Raw genomic sequence first — 18,962 nt, 5'->3', positions numbered from 1 at the left:
TCATTATCACTCGCATGAGTATATTTACACATTTTTGTCTCTTTGCTTGCTGCACCCATTTCTTATCATGCATCTACACCCGAACATGACTGTGGAAACCTCAAAACCTGATTTTCCAGCCAAATGTCAAGACCAACTCTAGACAAAAGAAGGTGCATAAATACTTGGGTTTCTGCAGCAGTGAGTCTTACTGGTGTGTTACACAGTGACACGCGGCCTTCAGGAACACTAGTGACTGCATAAGCTGCCTACTGGCCTGAATTTTCTTTTTCTGGTGGCAACATCTGGAGGGAACTGTACAGATTCTGTCGAATGTTCAGTGTAATACCAGTGTCGAGTTTGACATTACTGGATGAGAGACTTTCCACGACATTGCATTCCTGTTAAAAAGCATTTCAAACGTATGATACTATTTAGTTTTTACAAGCTTTCCTGGAAATTGATACAAAAAGCTATAAAATCAGAGACTGTTAAATGACAGTGGCTGTCAGTACATTGTCCTTTAGGAATAATCCCACTTATTTCTAAGAAATTAACCAATTACGGAGCAGGGGTTTCAATAATCTTTGAAAATTTGAGTGTCAAATAAAAAGTTACAGCCCCAATGGGAACATCACCAGCATAGTTACTTAGCAACATACAGTATAAGAAGTGACAAAATGACATGACGCATAGGTGGGATAAAGGCAGTTGATGCAAGTCAACTTCAAGACACAGACATCAGCATTAGGCTACAATAAAAAGAAAACTAAATCAATGGCCAAAATTAAGAACATGTAGAACGCCTACAAACCATCTGCAGTAACACAGATTAGGAGTTCTCTTAACTTTTAAGTCTGAAATTGTTTAACTTTAGAAAGTGCTCTCTGAAGTCACACTACTAGTGTTACTACAGTGCACTGGGTTAGTAAAAAGAGAAAATTAAAGCAGAAGTAAGCGATCCGGTCGTTTTGGCTAACTTCTTGTCAGCCGATGGAGTTAGCAGTCCCCGCCCTCGTCCCTACGTCACCACATTCACGCACATCCCTTGGCTGCACACACAGAGAAGGACCGCCCCTTTATGCCGTTCTCTCTCCTCATTGGATAAAGGTTGTAGGATACAAGGAAAGTTTTCTCCTCGGCTTACAGCAGAGCAGAGTGACTGACAGACCCGTGTTTCGGACCAAACACTCTATATAAGTGATTGCTGTCGGAAGATATAACTATTTAAGACTTATATTAACACAAATATTCCGCTTACTTCTGCTTTAAACTTAAATACTTTGCCTCCCTGTGAGGCCATCTAAGCCCGATCACGTGAGTCATCAGCCACAGGAATATATAGGTGTGTGTGTGTGTGTGTGTCTTCTGATCAGTTCCTTAGAGTTAGGGGTCTGGGTCATGGTCAGAAAAGCTGTGACAGGTGTGGTTTTAGTATGAGGTTACAGCTAATGGTAAGGTCATAGATACGTGTCTCGTTTTAGTTTTGACATGTTTACAATCAAGAAATCCTGGCTATGAATCTCAGAGGGAATCCATGTTCGTCATGACTGCAGTGGGACCCATGATGATGCTCCAGTGAAATAAATATTAATGTATTTCTTCACATACAGTACTTGTGCTGTGCGTATTGTGGACATTGAGTGATGTCACCCCAGAGGCCTCAAAGTAACAGTAACCCGACACGCAGAGTTTCACAACAACAACTCAGAGCTTTGACTCCTCCGTCTCTTTCATCCCGCCGTCTCTGGGTTCCCTTCCCACTTTTTGATTTATGACGTGTCCGCCTAAAAATCAGGCAAAACACACAAGACCCAGTGTGCTAACACTGAGATGCTCTGCTTTTATTGTGCAATTACTGCAAACAGTCAAATCTTTATTATACTTCAATTTTCTCACATATGCGTCACTAGTCCTACAGGCTTGAAGCTAGAAAAATAACAACTCTTTCTTTTGATGTGGATATTTGTAAAATTTCATTTTTCTTTCTATTGGGAATCAGTATGATGTCAACAAACATGATGAATCTGACAAAAACTGTAACAGGTTATAACTTAGTAAACAACTTCTCCAGATGTCAGTGTTTCGCATATTTAAAAATGGTAGCAATACTACAACGTAAAAGAATTGACCCTTCGCCAACTCCTCCCACAAACGGCTATTGTCCAATCCTACGTTAGCAACCGTAACTATAGGCCTGGCAAGCTTTCCGCAGTGAGTCATTACGTTTGCTTTTGTGGACACATTTTGAGACTAGGACGAAAAACATTTGTTTGTAGAGAAGGATGTTGTTGTTGCTGCTGCTACTATGGCGGCGGCGGCAGCAGCAATATAGAGATGTTCAGATACGAGCTGACTTTTTTTTCGACTTGAGCAAGTGTAAATATGGGGATAACCATATGTTCACCTCCGAAATGACAGCTGTACTTTTAGGGCTTTTACCTGGGCTTTTAGGCGAGGGATCCTCCAGGCAGGGACTGCTTTCACTGACTGATACAGCGGTGGGAGAAAACAAAACAGCAGCGAAAGCTGTATGTGGTTCACAATCGCCCAACAACTTGCAGTTTGACAACGTTTCATGACCAGTGAGATGACGTAAGTCTTCGTGGGTTGATAGGCGGTAAAATTACCGGTCCTTACTGCTGCTCTGTACATTGTCCAGTCGTGTCATTGAACAGATGTTTTATCCTCCTGCGCGAGTCACACGTCACTGAAAACTCTGAATGATCTTTGTGACTTCTTCTCTCTATTATCTCAGAACAGTTTATCCAGAAATTTGCTGATATTTCCTTTGAAATCGATACCAAATACTGCCAGGAGCATGGCTGGGAGTGAAAGCTTGCCCGCCGTAGCAACAGTAACCAAGGGGGCGGGGCTTACGCGAAGGGTCAATTGATTATATGGGAGCTCTGCAGAAGGCAAGGGTGTTTACTGGCTGTGGCGCCAATTGGCAATGATGTAAACACAACACACAAATTAACCCTCCAATTTTCATCCCTCTTCCTGCTGTCTAAAGGACTGCAGCACGGACGCTGTAGAAACACCTGTTACCTGCCCAGCTCAGATTCAAACACTGAAACTTGGTGAACAGCTTCACCATAATTTAGTGCTTCAGCAACTAAAGGATGAGTAAAAGAATAGGGAGTTACTGCATAATGTATACAACATTATGCAGTAACTCCCTATTCTTTTAGATCCAGATCAGTCAAGTTACAGGAAATATGGTCACAAGTAAGAGAAAATATGATCACAATCTCCCCTTCCTGGGTGACAGGGTATGTATATTTGTATATGACAAATAAACTAAACTTAACTATGGCCAGATGTGTTTTTGCAGAGCATTATGTCACAGTTGACATATAGCCTACTGTATGTGTGGAGGACATTCGTTGACGGCCTATGCACCCAAGAGGAGCAATGGGCTTAAGTCAAGTAAGTCAAGTGACATATGTGTACTATCAGTATTAGATTTTGTCATAATTCATAATTCTTCAGTTAGTGAAAATGTGTTTTGTGTCAACCCAGTTTATTACACATGTATGGACCAGATCTAGTGAGGGTTCCTGTTATAACATTCACAAGAATGTCACGTCTTGACCTCCGACCACCAACATCTAATCGGTGAAATTGAAAATATTCCTTTCAAATTTCACAAGAATGTGATGGACGGGTGGACGACCCAAAACAACAGTGAGGGAGAAATATTTTTGCCAAATTCTGTGGTGACTTATATGTCAGGAAGCATTCCTGCACTCATCACATTTCCATGCACCTCAGTAACCAGGCTGATGTCTCCTCCTCCTCCCCTGTAAGCCGATTACTTCAACATCATGTGAACAAGATACAGCTTTCAAAAAGGAGTGGACCCAGTGCAGCTACATTTCACCAATTAAACAAAAACGATTTTCAAATGGATAACAGTGCATATATACAATGCTGGAAAAAGTATTTGCATATAGAATAGTATTTGTATTTTTTGCACATTTGTCACACTTAAATGTTTAAGATCATCAATATTAGACAAAGATAACCCAAAATGCAGTTTTTAAATTATGATTCATTTTCACTATCCACGCCCTCACTGCCAGACCTCAGAAATCATTTTAATAGAACCAGTCTGACAAAGTTTAGCAGGCTAAAAGATCTCAGAAAGCCTGCTCCTAAAATGGCTTTGTAACGCTTTCCAGACAGATGATGTCAATGATCTTGTTTTTCATCTGTTCTTGAATATCTTTTTCCATCGCAGAATGATGTGTTGCATTCTGGGATCTTTTAGCCTACTTCACTTTGTCAGACTCAACAGGTCTGGCAGTGATCAGGGCTGGGTGTGGATCGTGAATGTGAACTCAGTTTCCCCCAAAATTTGGTTTATCAAAGTTAGTGCATGGTTGAACAAGGGAGGAAAAATTACTTTTTCACATAGGGCCAGGCAGGTTTGGATAGTTCTTTTCCCTTAATAAACTTAATTTACTTGGGTTATCTTTGTCTAATATTAACTTTTTTTCAATGATCTGAGACATTTAAGTATGACAAATATGCAAAAACATAAGAAATCATTAAGGGGGCAAATACATTTTCACAGCTCTGCACAAGACTAAATAAGAGTTGGGTACTTAAACTTTACATAACGGATGCTGACAATGTGTAATGTCAAAGCAGCTACTAACTGGTAAACCCATAGTAAATTTGGACACATCCAGTGCAAAAGAATGTGTAGAGGATGGATACGATTACAATATGATTGGTTAGTAGCAAATGCAAAATGCAAACCCAATTAGCAGTTGTGCTTCTTTTGTTGCCAAAACAATTCAAGTTGAAAGTGAAAATGAGTATTAGCACCAGCTGCTAGGATTCAGGTTTGGAAAGCATATGTGCTCTTTAAGTAGAGGCTGCCCATTCACTGCAGTAGCAGCCAAAAACCTTGAGGAAGTGTCGCCCTGAACCTGAAGGAAGCATTTAAAACACTATCATGTAAGTTTGGATTTTACACCACCCAAGACAGTGCATGTAAACTTCTAAGCCTTCTGTCATAACCTGCTTTGTCTCACCAACCTGGGTTGTTGCGCATGGTAACGTAGCCAGGGTTAGTGTTTGGTTCGCCTTTTTTTTGTCTTCACAATCAAACCCCCTCTCCTTCGTCTCTGGGGAGTCCCTCATCTAAACCCTACCCCCCCTTTTACCGTGACCCTAACACCCCAGGGTGTTGTGGGGGTCTGGGAATGTGTCTCCTTCAGCAGGAGCAGCTGAAACGAGGGGAGGTACACGCTGCGGGAGCACGGCGAAAAGATGCCCTCGCCCTCTGAAAAAGGTCCCTCAATTTTGGCTTCAAAGTACAAACAAAAAATACTTCCATCTTATCAGCACGTCAACAGTCAGTGAAAATTTTTTTAACAATTTTTTATAAAGATACATAGGTTTTAGTAATAATTTCCCCGCTGAGCAGTTGTAGAGTAAAAGTGAATCTCTATGCTGTAAAATATAATAAAGAAGATAGTCTACTGGTCAGATTCTCATCTCCGTTTTCATCCACATTAAAATCCAGTTGGTTGCTCTCACATGACACAAACATGTGGAGGCCAAGGACAGAACTTCTGGTGTGTGTCGAAAGCGGGATTGAAGGATGTGCTACAATTACTGGGGTCTCACACTGCACCAGCCTGACAGTTCATTTCCAGGGGGCTGGGAAAAAAAAAAGGCTCTGACCAATTGTTGCACAAGCACATTCTGGGGATACCTCAACCATCACTATGAATCCCTCTGGCATTGTACAGCCAAAATGAGAGCTGTATCTGTATATTTGGCACAAATTCAAACACATTTTCAGTTGGTGACCAGATTGAACCGGAGGAGGAAATGTCACCGAGTACCCTGCTGCTGCCCAGCCAAATGATTAGCTTCACACCAAACACAGTCTTGTAAGTCTCGGTCTCATGATATACAGCTTTGTCGTATCCTGTTTCTTCTATGCCACACAGATACATGACACACAAAGGGCCAGTAGTAGCCTTGACAATGCTTGATAAAATAGGAACCTTGTCAAGTTGTCTTTCTTTGTTATGAAAATGGAAGATTGTATTTGTATGAATGAATGAATATTTTATTTTTGTGTCATGCCACCATTGTGGCCCATCCCATATGGGATTACAAGACACATTTACTAAAAAAAAAATTAAAAACTAGACCATCCTTCCTGTTGGCACTACCCACCACACAAATGTACATGCAACCCATACATAAACAACTTAGACTACTAACAACATTCAGCTCTTCTTCTCATTGCCCAGGCCTTTTCGAGATACGATTCAAAGAAATGCAAATATATAGAACTGAAAAAGACGCTTTAGCTTGTCGACGTCGTCCAACCACACAAATTCATTTTTTGGGTCTACCTTACTAAACAGTCTTTGTCTGTAACTATATAACTAACTTGATCTTGTCGTATCAGGCCTGTAACATCTGTGACTCTCTGGCTGCCAATTAAAGTTTAAATGACAAAAAAAAGAAGTAGAACCGTTTCATGTGGAGGTTTTTATGTTGTTTCTTGAGAACTTAAAGGGCTCTAGTAGAAACTATACAATGAGCATCGGAGTAAATCCTGGTGTTTTGCTGATCTCAAACTGGATGTCATGTGGAAAGGGTTCTCAGTATCCAACTTCATCTCTGACTGCTCCCTGTTTTTTGGCCGTCATCCCTTCTTCTTCCACTTTAGTGAACTTGTAACAACTGTTGCCCCCAAACCTAACAGCGCCCCCCCTCTGTCTCAGAGGTCTGCTCCCCAAAACCCTCAGACATTCACCTCGTGTATGTGTGTGTGTGTGTGTGTGTGTGTGTGTCTCATGGCCACAATGGAGTAACTCACATCTGTTCCACAAAATCCAACAATGGTGGAGGGGCAAAAGACAAGAGCGCGAGAGGGAGAGGGGTGAAACACAGACTATCAAACTCCCCCCTCCTCCTTTACAATACACTATAAAACCATAAGACCACTGGGACTTTTGCTTTTTGATCAAATGAAACACTTGCATAACAGACAGGGGAAACTTAACAACAGTGAGAAAGAAATGCACAGAAAGGGTGAGAGACCCCAGGCAGAGAGAGAGGCAGAGGACAGCTAACGTGAACTCTCTGCTCATTAGGCCTTGAATATTTTTTTTCCACAGAATCAAGGGCACTCTGTTTCACTTCTCATGTGAAGAGTGTGCAGCTGCTAAGCGCCTGTGTGTGCAAGTGTGTGTGTGTGTGTGTGTGTGTGTAGCTTGTGGGATAAGGGCTAAAGAATGCTGCTAACGCGGTGGTGCAGTCGTCATTTACAGCTGCCCCAGATCATCATGTCGTTGGACCTAAACCACAAAACAAACTGATACTCCCTCTCTCCCTGTGTGACTGAATTCCCATAAGGTAGCATTGATGTGATTTCCAGGCAGAGGTTTCTGACCTATTATACACAACACATGAAATATGTTTCATAAGAAAGATTTGTGAGCATATTGACCCTGCCAAAGCATCATTTTCTTTCCAATTGAAAGCTATCCCATTATTCTGTGTTTATCTCTGTCTATCATGGGGAATTTACACTTAAATGTTACTTAAAGCCTGTATGCATGGATTTGAACTGAGCATAAAAAGTTGTCCTATCACTAAAAGTTAAAAACGAACTGGATCACTGACGCACAGACGAGAAACAACTAAGCTATGAATGTTTTATGGTGATGATACAGCTTTGTTTACACCAGTGGAGGACTGCCATTGTGCCTAATATGTGCAATTTATCAGTTCTGCATGTCATTGTGGCTCAATTAGAGTTCATGATGACAGTTATGGATTTGATCGTTAACAGTGCCTACTGTATACTGGTGGCTCTTCACTGACTAATGTTTCAATCGCTTTTATCATCCGTGACTCTTCTTTGAGTTGCATTCACACGGGTCACTGGATCAGCATTGACACTGAAACTGGGTTTTACTGTCTCATTCTTCCCGACCACTGTTTTTGCCAAAACTCACCACAGCTGTCTTCAGAAACAGCCCTCCTAATGACCATCATGTAGATTGGTGGACTAATCAAAACATGGTGCATTGCAGTCTACATTTGTCCCACTGAAAATACTAAATGTAGGACCTGCAACTACTGGCAAGTGGTCAGGCCAACTGAAACATAATAAAAGTCTTATTTCTTATGGGAGACATGAAGGTTGTTGTAAAGCCACGGGCAACATAACATGTAAACACAAAATACACAAATTGTCCAATGGTGGACAACACCTGATGGTGTTATAGCACAATTCATAACCAGCTGAGGCACTCTCCTGTAGTTCAAGGGAACTTAAAAGCCCCCCACACCCCCCAATCATCCTGGATAATAAGTCCAACCACGGCATCTTTCCACAGCACATCCTCTCTCCCTTCTCCTCTCCTTGTCTCACCTGTGTCCTGTCTGAACTGGTGCATGGACTGGAGGTCTATGATGTACGGCGAGAGCCGGCTGTCCACCTGGCCGAGGACCACGCTCCCTCCGCGGGGGTCGCTGCTCCGGATGGCAGCCTCTATCTGGTGGGAGACGGTGGGGCTGTAGGGCCGCCACCGGCCGTGTTCGTTCAGCCATTCCCACACCACCACGGCAGAGGCCAGGAGCATGTTGTTACTGCTGGCCCTGGAGAGGAAATTAAAGATGAAAAATAGCAGCAAAAGCACTCACTGTTGTTTGCTAGAAGTAGAGCTAAGCTGCAGAAAGATGAGGGATTTGCCCCCCCCTCCAAAAAAAAAAAAATCCAGCCTGCTGTCTGCTGGAGGCAGAGGCCGAGCAGAGAGCAAACAAGGTGCCATTTACACACATTAGTATGTCAATCTCCACTTTAATCCAGTGCTCTCTGAGCGTGAGCTTTTATCGTCGTGATAAATAGACACTAGATTTTTTTTTTTAAGGCGACATTACACAGAAGCTATAACAAAACCAGGTTGTCTTACATGGAGCCGCGGCTGAGCTAACGCCGGGAGACAGCGACACATTCTTCACCGAAGATCCGAACTCCTCGCATGGTTTAGGGGAGAAGGAAATCACGGGTCTTCGCTCGATAGTCTTTTGTTCACTGCATTAAAAAACGAAGCCGAAACACCCGCTACCTCCACAGAGAAAATCAAAAATCAAGCGACCTTAGAAAAAAAAAAAAAAAAAAAAAAAACGACCCACGGATAAAGCTTCAATCTCCGGCGACTCGTTGTGTGTCTCCAGCCGCTGACGGCCTCTCGTGTTTCTGGGACTGTGGAGGAGGAAATCTCTCCGGTGTGGAGGAGAAAATACCTTCAAACACGAGCTCGGCGGTGCTTTTTAGTCTTTGTGGGAGCGGGAGGGAGCTGCTCGCGTCTGTCCGCCAGCAAAAAAAAAATCACAACAGAATCGGTCCACCACAACAGGGTGTAGTTAACAGCTAGTAGTGTGTGCTATTTATCCCCCCCTACCCCTCTCTCCACAGTTTGGGGCCTAGTGTACCGAAATGTTGAGAAAGTATAGTGAGTTGTTCCAACAGCGCAACCTCGGTGGTAAGAGCTGACGACCAACCCTGGAAAGACCAGAACAGGTTCAACTGGTCTGATCCCGGGAAAATTGAACACGCAGATGTTTATTTACATGACAAATAAGCTACCCAGTGCACGTTTACACCCAGAATAAAGCTTTTAGGTCTTCTTCTTGTTGTTAATAACATTTGTTGACACTTAGGAAGTTTTTACTATTGTTGTTATTGGTTTGCCTAGGTGCAGCAGTCTGGAGTAGTTTGCACAGATAAGAGATCTACTATTCAAGCACTGCACAAAGGGACAGGATCTGACCACGCACCTGTTATTGTGAACTTCTGGGTCCAGTTTCCTGGTCCAAGACTCTTGTGGCAAAATCCTGGACAGTCACAGACCTCTGTATGGATTAAATCTAGCTATCCTTTCGGCTTCACCATCTTGTCTCCTCTGCCTTCACTCCCGGTGGTCGCACATGGCGAAATCCCTTCACTCTGTTTAAAATAAATGAATTTAAAAAAAAGTAAAATCCAAACAGAGGTGAGGTTTCCTCTTAAGGGTAAGAAGATGGCTCATCCATGATGAGTTGGAATAAACTCCACCACGTTGATAATAACGTTATCCTCCTTTTGCATGATCCATCTCGACCATGTAGGTAGTGGGACAACTTGGTTAGTGACCGACTGCGGGGGACTGGGAGGGAGGACAGCGGCTCCCCCCGTCTCTCTCCCCTCACCACGCCCAGAAAACCCCCACACAGTGACCGAGGGCCAACAACCAAAACAAAGAGTCGCCCCCAAAACACCCCCCTTGTTTATCAAGCACAGGGCAACACCATCTTGATTTGGCCTATTTCTATTTATTTATTTTTATTAGATTGTGTCTTTTTAATTTAACTGCAATAAAACAATTACACCTTTTAAACCAAAATGAAATGCAATTAATGCCATTAGCCTACTTAGGTTGTACCGAGGGTATAGATCTTCTAAATCAACTCACAGTCAGAGTTTGTGTTGGGACTGCACCGGTTCTGTAGACACTGTGGTTGCATCCTGCCACCTGGTGGATAATGATGGGGACTCACCTCAATTCAATTGGACTGGTTTAATCGAGACATCATGGAGGTTCAGTGCATATCAAGTTGTTGTTTTTTAGGGAAGCAGGGCTGTATGGGGGGCATAACTTAGGCTAGTTAGAGTCATCCATGGTTAGAGTATTGTGTCTGCTTGTTAGGAGAGGTTTCTATAGAGTCTGTTACCGTCTCTAACCGGGTTTAAAATGCGTCTCTACGTCGGTGTTGGTCGGTGGCTGGTCTTAAAGCGTCTACCACGCGGCAGAATCAGACTCTTTTTTTTTTGACCGTTTTAAAATGTGGTAAGTAGCCTACGAAAGAAAACGTCATTTCGTTAGCAAAGCGAAGGGTGTATTTAGCGGCACGGGCACATCTTATTGCGCATCCATGGCTCCATAGCTCAGGGGTTAGAGCACTGGTCTTGTAAACCAGGGGTCGCGAGTTCAAATCTCGCTGGGGCCTATACAATTTTTTCTTTTTGTGTAATCGTTCACATTTGAATCTACAATTTCTCAGTCATATTTTGATTAAAGTAATTGAAATCCTGTTTCGATTTAATGATATGTTGTTAACTTCACTAACCGCAGCCATCCAATGAAATTAAACGTATAAGGATATAGGACAAGTTACAGTGTGGTGGTGCAACTCACTCCAGTGGCAATTTAGAGTAGCCTACCTACAGTATCTTGCCCATTACATGGACACATTGACGTTGAAGAGCCAGGGATCGAACCACTGATCACCCTTTTGATTAGTGAGCCACAGCTTACGTCTCGGCACTGAATTTATTCAGGGGATGCTGGGATGCTGGTGGGAAGCCACATGGTGGCGCTGCAGGACTGCATTTTAATTCCCCTCTGTGTCAAGGTGACACAAAAAAAGAAAAAGTGATTTTTGGGTGCGAACAGGTTACTTGCCAAATGATTATTTTCCAGTCGCTCAAGAGAGATGTCTTCGTTCCTGCCCTTAAAGCTCCTTTGATTTGATTATTAATATATTATCTACACATAAACATACATTTGTCACACGAGCCATCATTTCCATGTAGAGGATATAATAGCTATGTCATTTTAAAACAAAGTGTTATTATTCATTTTAACAATATACCACACCCTCAAAACTCAGCACTGTATATTGCAAACCCATTCTGATCTGTTAATGTAAATGTCTGGCCCAACAAGCATGGGAAGCCAGGCTGCTGTAGCCATCATTTAAAAATAAAAACAAAACAAACAACAACAAAAACACTGACTTGATACTAGGTAGAAGTTACCCCCTTAGGTAGACCAATGTCACATCTCAGAGGAGCCAGGTCTAGCTTTCCGTACTAGATTCTCTGCACTATTGCACACAGCTCTTCAGTCGTCAACTCCAAACACAACAAGTGCACATAGGCCACATGAACAGTCTGCTTCTAAACACCTCCAAGGCCAAGGAGCTTAGCACTGACTTTTGGAGGTCTATGCCCACCCCTCAGTCATTCGACACAGCTACAAGGGAAGTATAGTCTACTGAGGCGGTACAAACTTAAAAATACTATGAAGGTGCACCTGGACAGTAAATTGGATTGGTCCCTAAACATGATCGCCATCTACCAGAAGGGGCAGAATGATGTTAACAGTGAACTGCTGACCATCAATCACTTGTTAGCAGTGTATGTTTTATGCTGCAGTCTGCTGGACCGGCTGCACGATCTAAACACAAGGAGACTGCACAAACTGGTTAAAAAGCTTGGATGGTTGTTGAGAGACACATTCAATTTAACATTCAGGACATCTTAGACAACACTAACCAACCTCTCCACAACACTCTGACTGGTTGGGGAAGCAGTTACAGCAGCAGACTGTGTCCCTGGCAGGTTTGAAGTCCGGGGATGGGAAACATCCCATTGCCCCATAAAACGCAGATTTGGGGTCACAGGGTCAAGATCTGCTGTGTCTGGTGACACATATCTAAAGTTTGTGTTTGAATTGAGCATTGCCTCTGTGCTCCCAGTGTCACTGTTTTAATGGATCTCCTCTCCATTTCCAACATTCCTGCAAAATATAGGGAGCATTACATTTTAACTAGATCTTCCTTCTTCCACATTGATTTTCTAGCGCTGGATTCAAAACAGTCAAGGCTTCACACTCCTTCAAAGTTTGTCCCACCACGGTCTGTTAGGAGTTCAAAGGACTGACCTGGCATGCTGTGAAATGTTGCAGGGCCATTAGCAAGCTGTCAGTGCCCCTGCTTGTTCACTACAGTGAGTTGTGAGGCATTTGAATACAGGAGGTCTTTGCCCTGTAATGGACACAGAAGGAAACGGTGTGACATCTTTACTATGTTGTCAAAAACGTACTTACTGTAGTACTACTCATCTATATTTTCTCCTTCTCCATGCCACAGAAGTCTTTACTCTGTGTATTCTGGTAGAGGTCTTATTTGATAGATCGCTGATTTATTTCTCTAATTGTTGTGACTTTGTGTTGTAGGAAACTGGGTTGCAGGGTGAATGGACTATTCAAGACCAGCAACGTTGTGCTGATGTGCTGGTGATGGGGAATGCAGCAGAAGTCATTCTCAGCTGAGGTGACAAGAACTTGAGTAGCGTCTTTAATGTTCCTGGAGAAAGGTTGGTCCTTGAGGGAAGATATTTTAAGTGACAGAAGAGCTTTTGGAGCTTATCTACTGAATAATTTTGGAAATTATCTACCAAATAACTCTTCAAGTGATAGCTCATTTTGCATGAAAAATGTTTTCTGTGGGTTTGGCGGCAGATCGTGGTTTGCTGAGAGCCATCATCTAAAATGGCATAGCTTGACCTTTATCTTCATATCTTTTTTCTACGTTACATCCTGTGGTCAGATTATTTTATCTCTTAGCATTTGATGACTGAATGACCACATGAACTCCAGTATTGGTATGCTCTGGGGCTGATCCCTAGTTTTCCAAAAGGGGGGAGCTGGGAGTTGGTGCTACTTCCATGTAGCTTTCGAGGGGCCGACCTTGTCACTGGTCTTCAGGTTTGTCTGGAGTTGGGGGGGTCAGATGTCGGACTTGTCCCTGGAGCCATGTGGCAAAATCCATCAGGGAGGTGGTGAGGTCCTGGTTGGGTTGAACAGATGTAATGCATGAAGTTGTATGAAGCTACTGAATCAGCCTGCGAGAGCAGCCTTAATACAGAGAGCAACAGGCCAGCTGAGTCGCTTGGGCCCCACATCCTTCAGCATCCCTACTAGGGATAGGCAGATTTATTACAGTGGGTTATTTCTTTTAAGGCTGAATAGTGCAGTTGCCCATATTTCTAGCCTAGAGCAGCTATGCTTTTTATATGAGACTATCTAACAGGATATGTTGCTCAAAGATTTCCTTATCTGCCTTTCCTTCATTGCTTCCCTTCTTTATCCTCTTATTCCATTTACTTGGAATTCATCCTCTAATACTAATGCTTATCAACAGTAATAATGATACTACTACTACTACTACTACAACTAATAATATTAATTAAAAAAAAGATAAGTCTTTACAACTGCAGAAATTAGTCAAACCCATGCCTTTTATGTATTGATGACGTTTATCACTTTCCTATATTTATTTTCTTTTTCTTTGTACTTTCATCCCCCCTTCCTTGATTTATTATTTTCCTACCTTCTTTTACTTGTCACTTGAAATGATTGTGTACTTCCTTCCTTTGCCTACTTCTTTTGATCTGTTATTTTTCCTGGTTATTTGAATTCTTTCATTTCCTTTCTTTTCCTCTGCCCTACTTTTACTGCCCTCACTACCTACTTTTTCCTTTCTCTTTTTTTCTTGCTCATTCCCTATTTCAATCTTTTCATGTTCAGAGACACTGCTTTTTGCTCTAATTGCACTAGTCCAGATATAGCTAAGCCACATGAATGACATTTTCAGTAGCAGCTTGAACACAAAAATCTCAACATTGGCTCGCATCCTGTACCAAGTGAACTCTAATTAGCCTGGGATGTGTTTCGGGTGTCCCCCATGTTAATCCCCATCCACACACTCACTCTCCCACTGTGTGTGCCTCTATCAGTCAGCCCATTAGTTCTCATCATGTCACACACAGCCTTAATGGTGTTGGACACACACACATGCACACACACACACACACACACACACACACATACAAATGCACTCACAGCCAGACATAAAACCCAGGGCTACATTATTGTCCATGTGTGTGCCTGTGTGTAGCTGCGTGTGACAGTGTTATGACCATGCATGTGTATGTGTGTGTGCGTGTGTGTGTGAGTTCACCTTTTACCAGGTTTTTATGCCTGTTCCCAGACCTGGTGATCAAAAACATGCAGCAGTAGACTGGTTGGCCTGGTGGTCTGCTCAGACCCGGGTGGTCTCAGGATTTACAGCAAGCTCGGAGTGTGTGTGTGTGTGTGTGTTTGTGTGTGTGTTCTGGAGGATGTTAGTTATTGCTGTTGCTGGATAATTTGTATCTCTTTACAACAATCTCATTTCCAGGTAAACTGTGTTAAATGGGTGTCACAGACCTAACAGTGTTATATGAAGAAGCAGGACAATAAGTGAATCAACAGGATGGGTGCTCAGTGACACAAAGTTCAGCATCATTTGCTTGTGGCATGTTGATTGCAGCTATATAGAGTAATATTCATTTAACTTTACATAATCTGTACCAACAGCAACTAGACAGAAACCCTCTGTTCTCAAATCCAGGATTAATGCTTTAGGTGGCTGAAGTTTGTGCTGTTTTGCCACCATCAGGCTCTGGAAAAAGTCCTTGTTTTTATTCTCTCAATTTGTGCATTAAAATTAGTTATAGACCATTACAAAGTTGAAAAATAATTTTCTGAGTTAATAGCCTGAAACCCAAGAGTCTCATTGTGCTATGAGTAGAACTTTCCATGGGTAAAACTACTGTTTGTAATGTCAATTCTAATTTTAATTTTGTTTGACTTTTATGCAATTAAGATGGTTTCATAAGATTAAAAAGAGAGAGAGAAAAAACATCAAACTAAAGGAAGTGAAAGGCATTTTCCATTGTGCTTAGGAACTTGATTTAGTCCTTAAATTGAGGGAGGACACATTGCAATTTAATGTACAGAAACAGATTATGGCAGCTGCTGCGAATTCTACGCACACAAGTGGGGTTACAATTGTATTACTGTAATTTGAAGACGTCCGTTATTAATAGTGTGGGAAAAAATAATGCTTTCTTTATTTAGGAAAAATATTGTAAATTAACACAGCACTAAAAACAGCTATTTTTGTCTGCACACTAAGAACAGAGATTAAAAGTTTTTATCTTTCTAAAAAACAAGTTTGATATGGTTGAACTAGAACAGTTAAGATGTGTTTTCTGCTCGGTCAAACTCCTGGGTTTGATTTTGATTGGGGCTAAGGTAAGGAGAAGGCCACCCAGGATTAAGAGGTGTGAGACCTGCCAACATTGCAACTAATGACCAATAAAATGGCTGTGTGACTGACCCGCTCGCACCGCAATAAATCAGAGAATAAACAAGAGACGCAGGAGGAGAGAAGAGAGAAAGAGAAGTAGATAGGATTCATGGTATTATTTTCAAAAGATTAGATTATTTTGATGCTTCTTTATTCTTAGATTAAAAATTGTTTACTCTTTCTTTTTTTTTTGCTTTACATTGTATTTTTTCTTCAGTTATCTATTCTTTATGTTAAAAAAAAATGTGTCTTTGCATTTGTGTGCCAGTGTTCCTCAGGCTGTGGGGTCTTAAATCTGTCCACGTAGTCACAGTGTGCTTTAAGGTTGAGTTGAAGTTGGGTTTAGCAAAGGTTAGGGTCAGGCACGTCGTATTATAGCCTAGGTCGAGTAAAACTCCAGGAAATTAACATAAGTCATTGTATTTATATAAAGTCCAAGAGTTGAAACCTAAGCGTCTAATATTAGTGCTAAGATATCAAGATGGTGACTGAGAAAACTCCCAGACAAACATCAAATTTAACGACGATAACTTACAATAGTGCATGTCGCTTCTTTTTAAACATCTTTCACTGCCCATTGTTTTCAGAACAACTGTGCTCTCCCATTACTGTAATGCTGTTTTTCACAGGGCCCGAGAAACTTCCAGTTTTTGTCGACACCGTCAGAAAGAAGATTATTCAGTTCATCTAGATGTTATTGAGGCCATACAGTTTGGTGGTGTTGTACAGGAAAGCATTACATTTGTTGACCTCACCTTCACATAAACGTAAGGGTTAGCATCATGTCAATATGATATAATGTACCTGTACAGCAACATGTTTGATGGCCAGTATACAAGCTACATTACTACAACCACAAAAAAAGGAGGCAAAAAGAGCACAGATTAAAAAGACAGAGGAATAACATAATATAAACATTGACTAGTCAAAGCTGTAAAGATCAAAAGAAAAATGTATAATTAGAAGAATACATGGGGGGAAAAAACAAGGTAAAAGGCAAGGCATTGGTTTTAGTTAAATTTACAGGCACAGTGTAACAGTATCGAGTTACTTGATAAATATCTTAATGTTTAACAGTCCTAGAAATTAAAAAACAACAACATATGAGTTACAATGGATTAAATCCTGTCTTTTAATCCTTGTGTGTTGTAAAAAATTGTCACTTGTTAAAAATCCATAATATCAAGTGTCAAGTGATATCATACATTCAGGTTGACATAAATACTCCTGCTGCTGTGAACAGCATAAGTGTTATTGTAGGTGTAAATCATGGTTATAATGGTAAAGAATAGTACAATACAATACAATATTTGAGGTCTATGTTTGCCTCACCGAAGTATCTTCCAAAACTGACATTGAAACTTTATGAGATTTGAGGCCTGAAAAGTTCAGTGCAGAGGATGCTTTTCATCTTTGCTAAATATCTGAGACGAAATAACAATTCAAAATTTTAAATGATGCAACTAGATAATCAGCAGTGCAATTTTGTTTTACCACAGAGCAGAAAACCTAAAGTGTGAATTTAATCTGTAGTGATTCTGCTTCACATTGATGCTGGGTTTATTTGGATTACCAACAACAGTGACGCATAAATGCAATTTAGTTCACTGACTTGGAAGTCTCGGATATCAGACATTCCTACTAGCACATAAACACACCATCACTTAGTCAACACATCCCAACTGGACCTGATTCAATAAGCTAATTTATTTCACACCTTATCAAACAAGGTGAAAAACTGGATTTACAGCCAAAACTCAACAAATTAAAATCTGAATTAGACCACAATGAAACAGCAAACAAGAAAACAGCAAAGGAAAACCACATGCAAGTAAAACTTTTGTTAGTCAAGAGAGTATAATTAGGAACAAAAGGAGAAATGGAAAAATATGATATTTTCAGCTAAAATTAAATTAAATTACATTTGAATGAATACATCAGGATGAATGAAACAGTAAAACGACAGAGAATTAGCTGAGATTTGAAACATCCCGTTGTAGAATCAAGACAGTGAAATTTGTCTCGTTTAAAAGTCAGTCCCTGTTCTAATGTAACGTTGGATGCTTTCATGTAAAAGTTTTCAGCTATAATGGCCAAATGTTACAGGGAATGTAGGAGGATTTCCAGATCAAGTTAAAAGTCAGAAGGAGCCACTGAAGATGGACGTCAGCACATGAAGAGTCTTTTAGGACTTTTTCCGTGGTTTAATTGTACCTGTGCCCAGTTCAGTTGGACTTGTCCTCCTGTTAAAGAGACTTCTTCCTCTCTGCTGTCACTCTGTGGGAACCGTTAGATTTCTCTCTGTAATGAAATAAGGTCTTGACCTCACTCTGTTAAGTTCCCCGAGAACACTCGAGAAGACTCGGCACTATTCGAATAAGATTGAATTTAATTTCATTGAATTTTTATTTCCACTTGATTAGCTTGTGATTTTAGCAATTTACCTGAATTAAACAACATTGTGCTCTTTTCAGATGACCATGAAATGACAGTTAAGAGTCAATATACTTAACTAAGGATTGGAAATCTTTATCAGTGCTTCATTCATTGTACAATCATTGACCGATTGAACATTGTTCAGATTTTATTTAAGTATTTTTTCAAATGTTTTTTTTCTTCCTTTTTTTTAACAATATAGAGGCAGAGCCATAATACAGTTTGCTCAAATACTCACAACCATACAAAATGTAAAATTTGTAAAAGGTTTTTCACAGTTAATCACTGTATCTCGGCATCTATGATGTGACTACAAAACTAAATTACTAAATAGCCTACCTAAATCTGTTAAAGGTTAATCCAAATAAAAACACATAAAAATGAAAGCATTACAGACACAAGGCTGTTTTATATGATTCAATTGAATATGATTCTGTGGTTCTAAAATAGTTGTAATATTCATTAAATGTCTTGCCTCTATATCTCTTTCAATTTAGAGATCCACATTAAGAACTTTCCGGCAGTAAAGTGAGAGC

At 40.9% G+C, this 18,962-nt stretch overlaps 1 protein-coding gene across 2 annotated transcripts in view; it reads right to left on the bottom strand.

Moving 5' to 3' along the window:
* The window catches only part of LOC310990284 (E3 ubiquitin-protein ligase DTX4-like), a 31,143-nt gene extending 20,998 nt beyond the window's left edge, over positions 1-10,145 (bottom strand). The window contains exons 1-2 of one of the 2 annotated variants that reach the window (XM_083977602.1): positions 9,811-10,145; positions 8,402-8,628 (exon numbers count right to left, since the gene is read on the bottom strand). In XM_083977602.1, coding sequence (XP_083833728.1) covers positions 8,402-8,612 — 211 coding nt within the window. In that variant the 5' untranslated portion in view covers positions 8,613-8,628; positions 9,811-10,145. Of the gene's footprint in view, positions 1-8,401; positions 8,629-8,942; positions 9,405-9,810 lie in introns of those variants that run through there. The other variant, XM_083977601.1, reaches the window with a different exon arrangement.
* Between the last annotated feature and the right edge of the window lie 8,817 nt (positions 10,146-18,962).

Source organism: Trachurus trachurus (genome assembly GCF_905171665.1).
Source record: "Trachurus trachurus genome assembly, chromosome: 1".
Classification (NCBI taxonomy): domain Eukaryota; kingdom Metazoa; phylum Chordata; class Actinopteri; order Carangiformes; family Carangidae; genus Trachurus; species Trachurus trachurus.
This window is presented reverse-complemented; position numbering and strand designations above follow the sequence as displayed.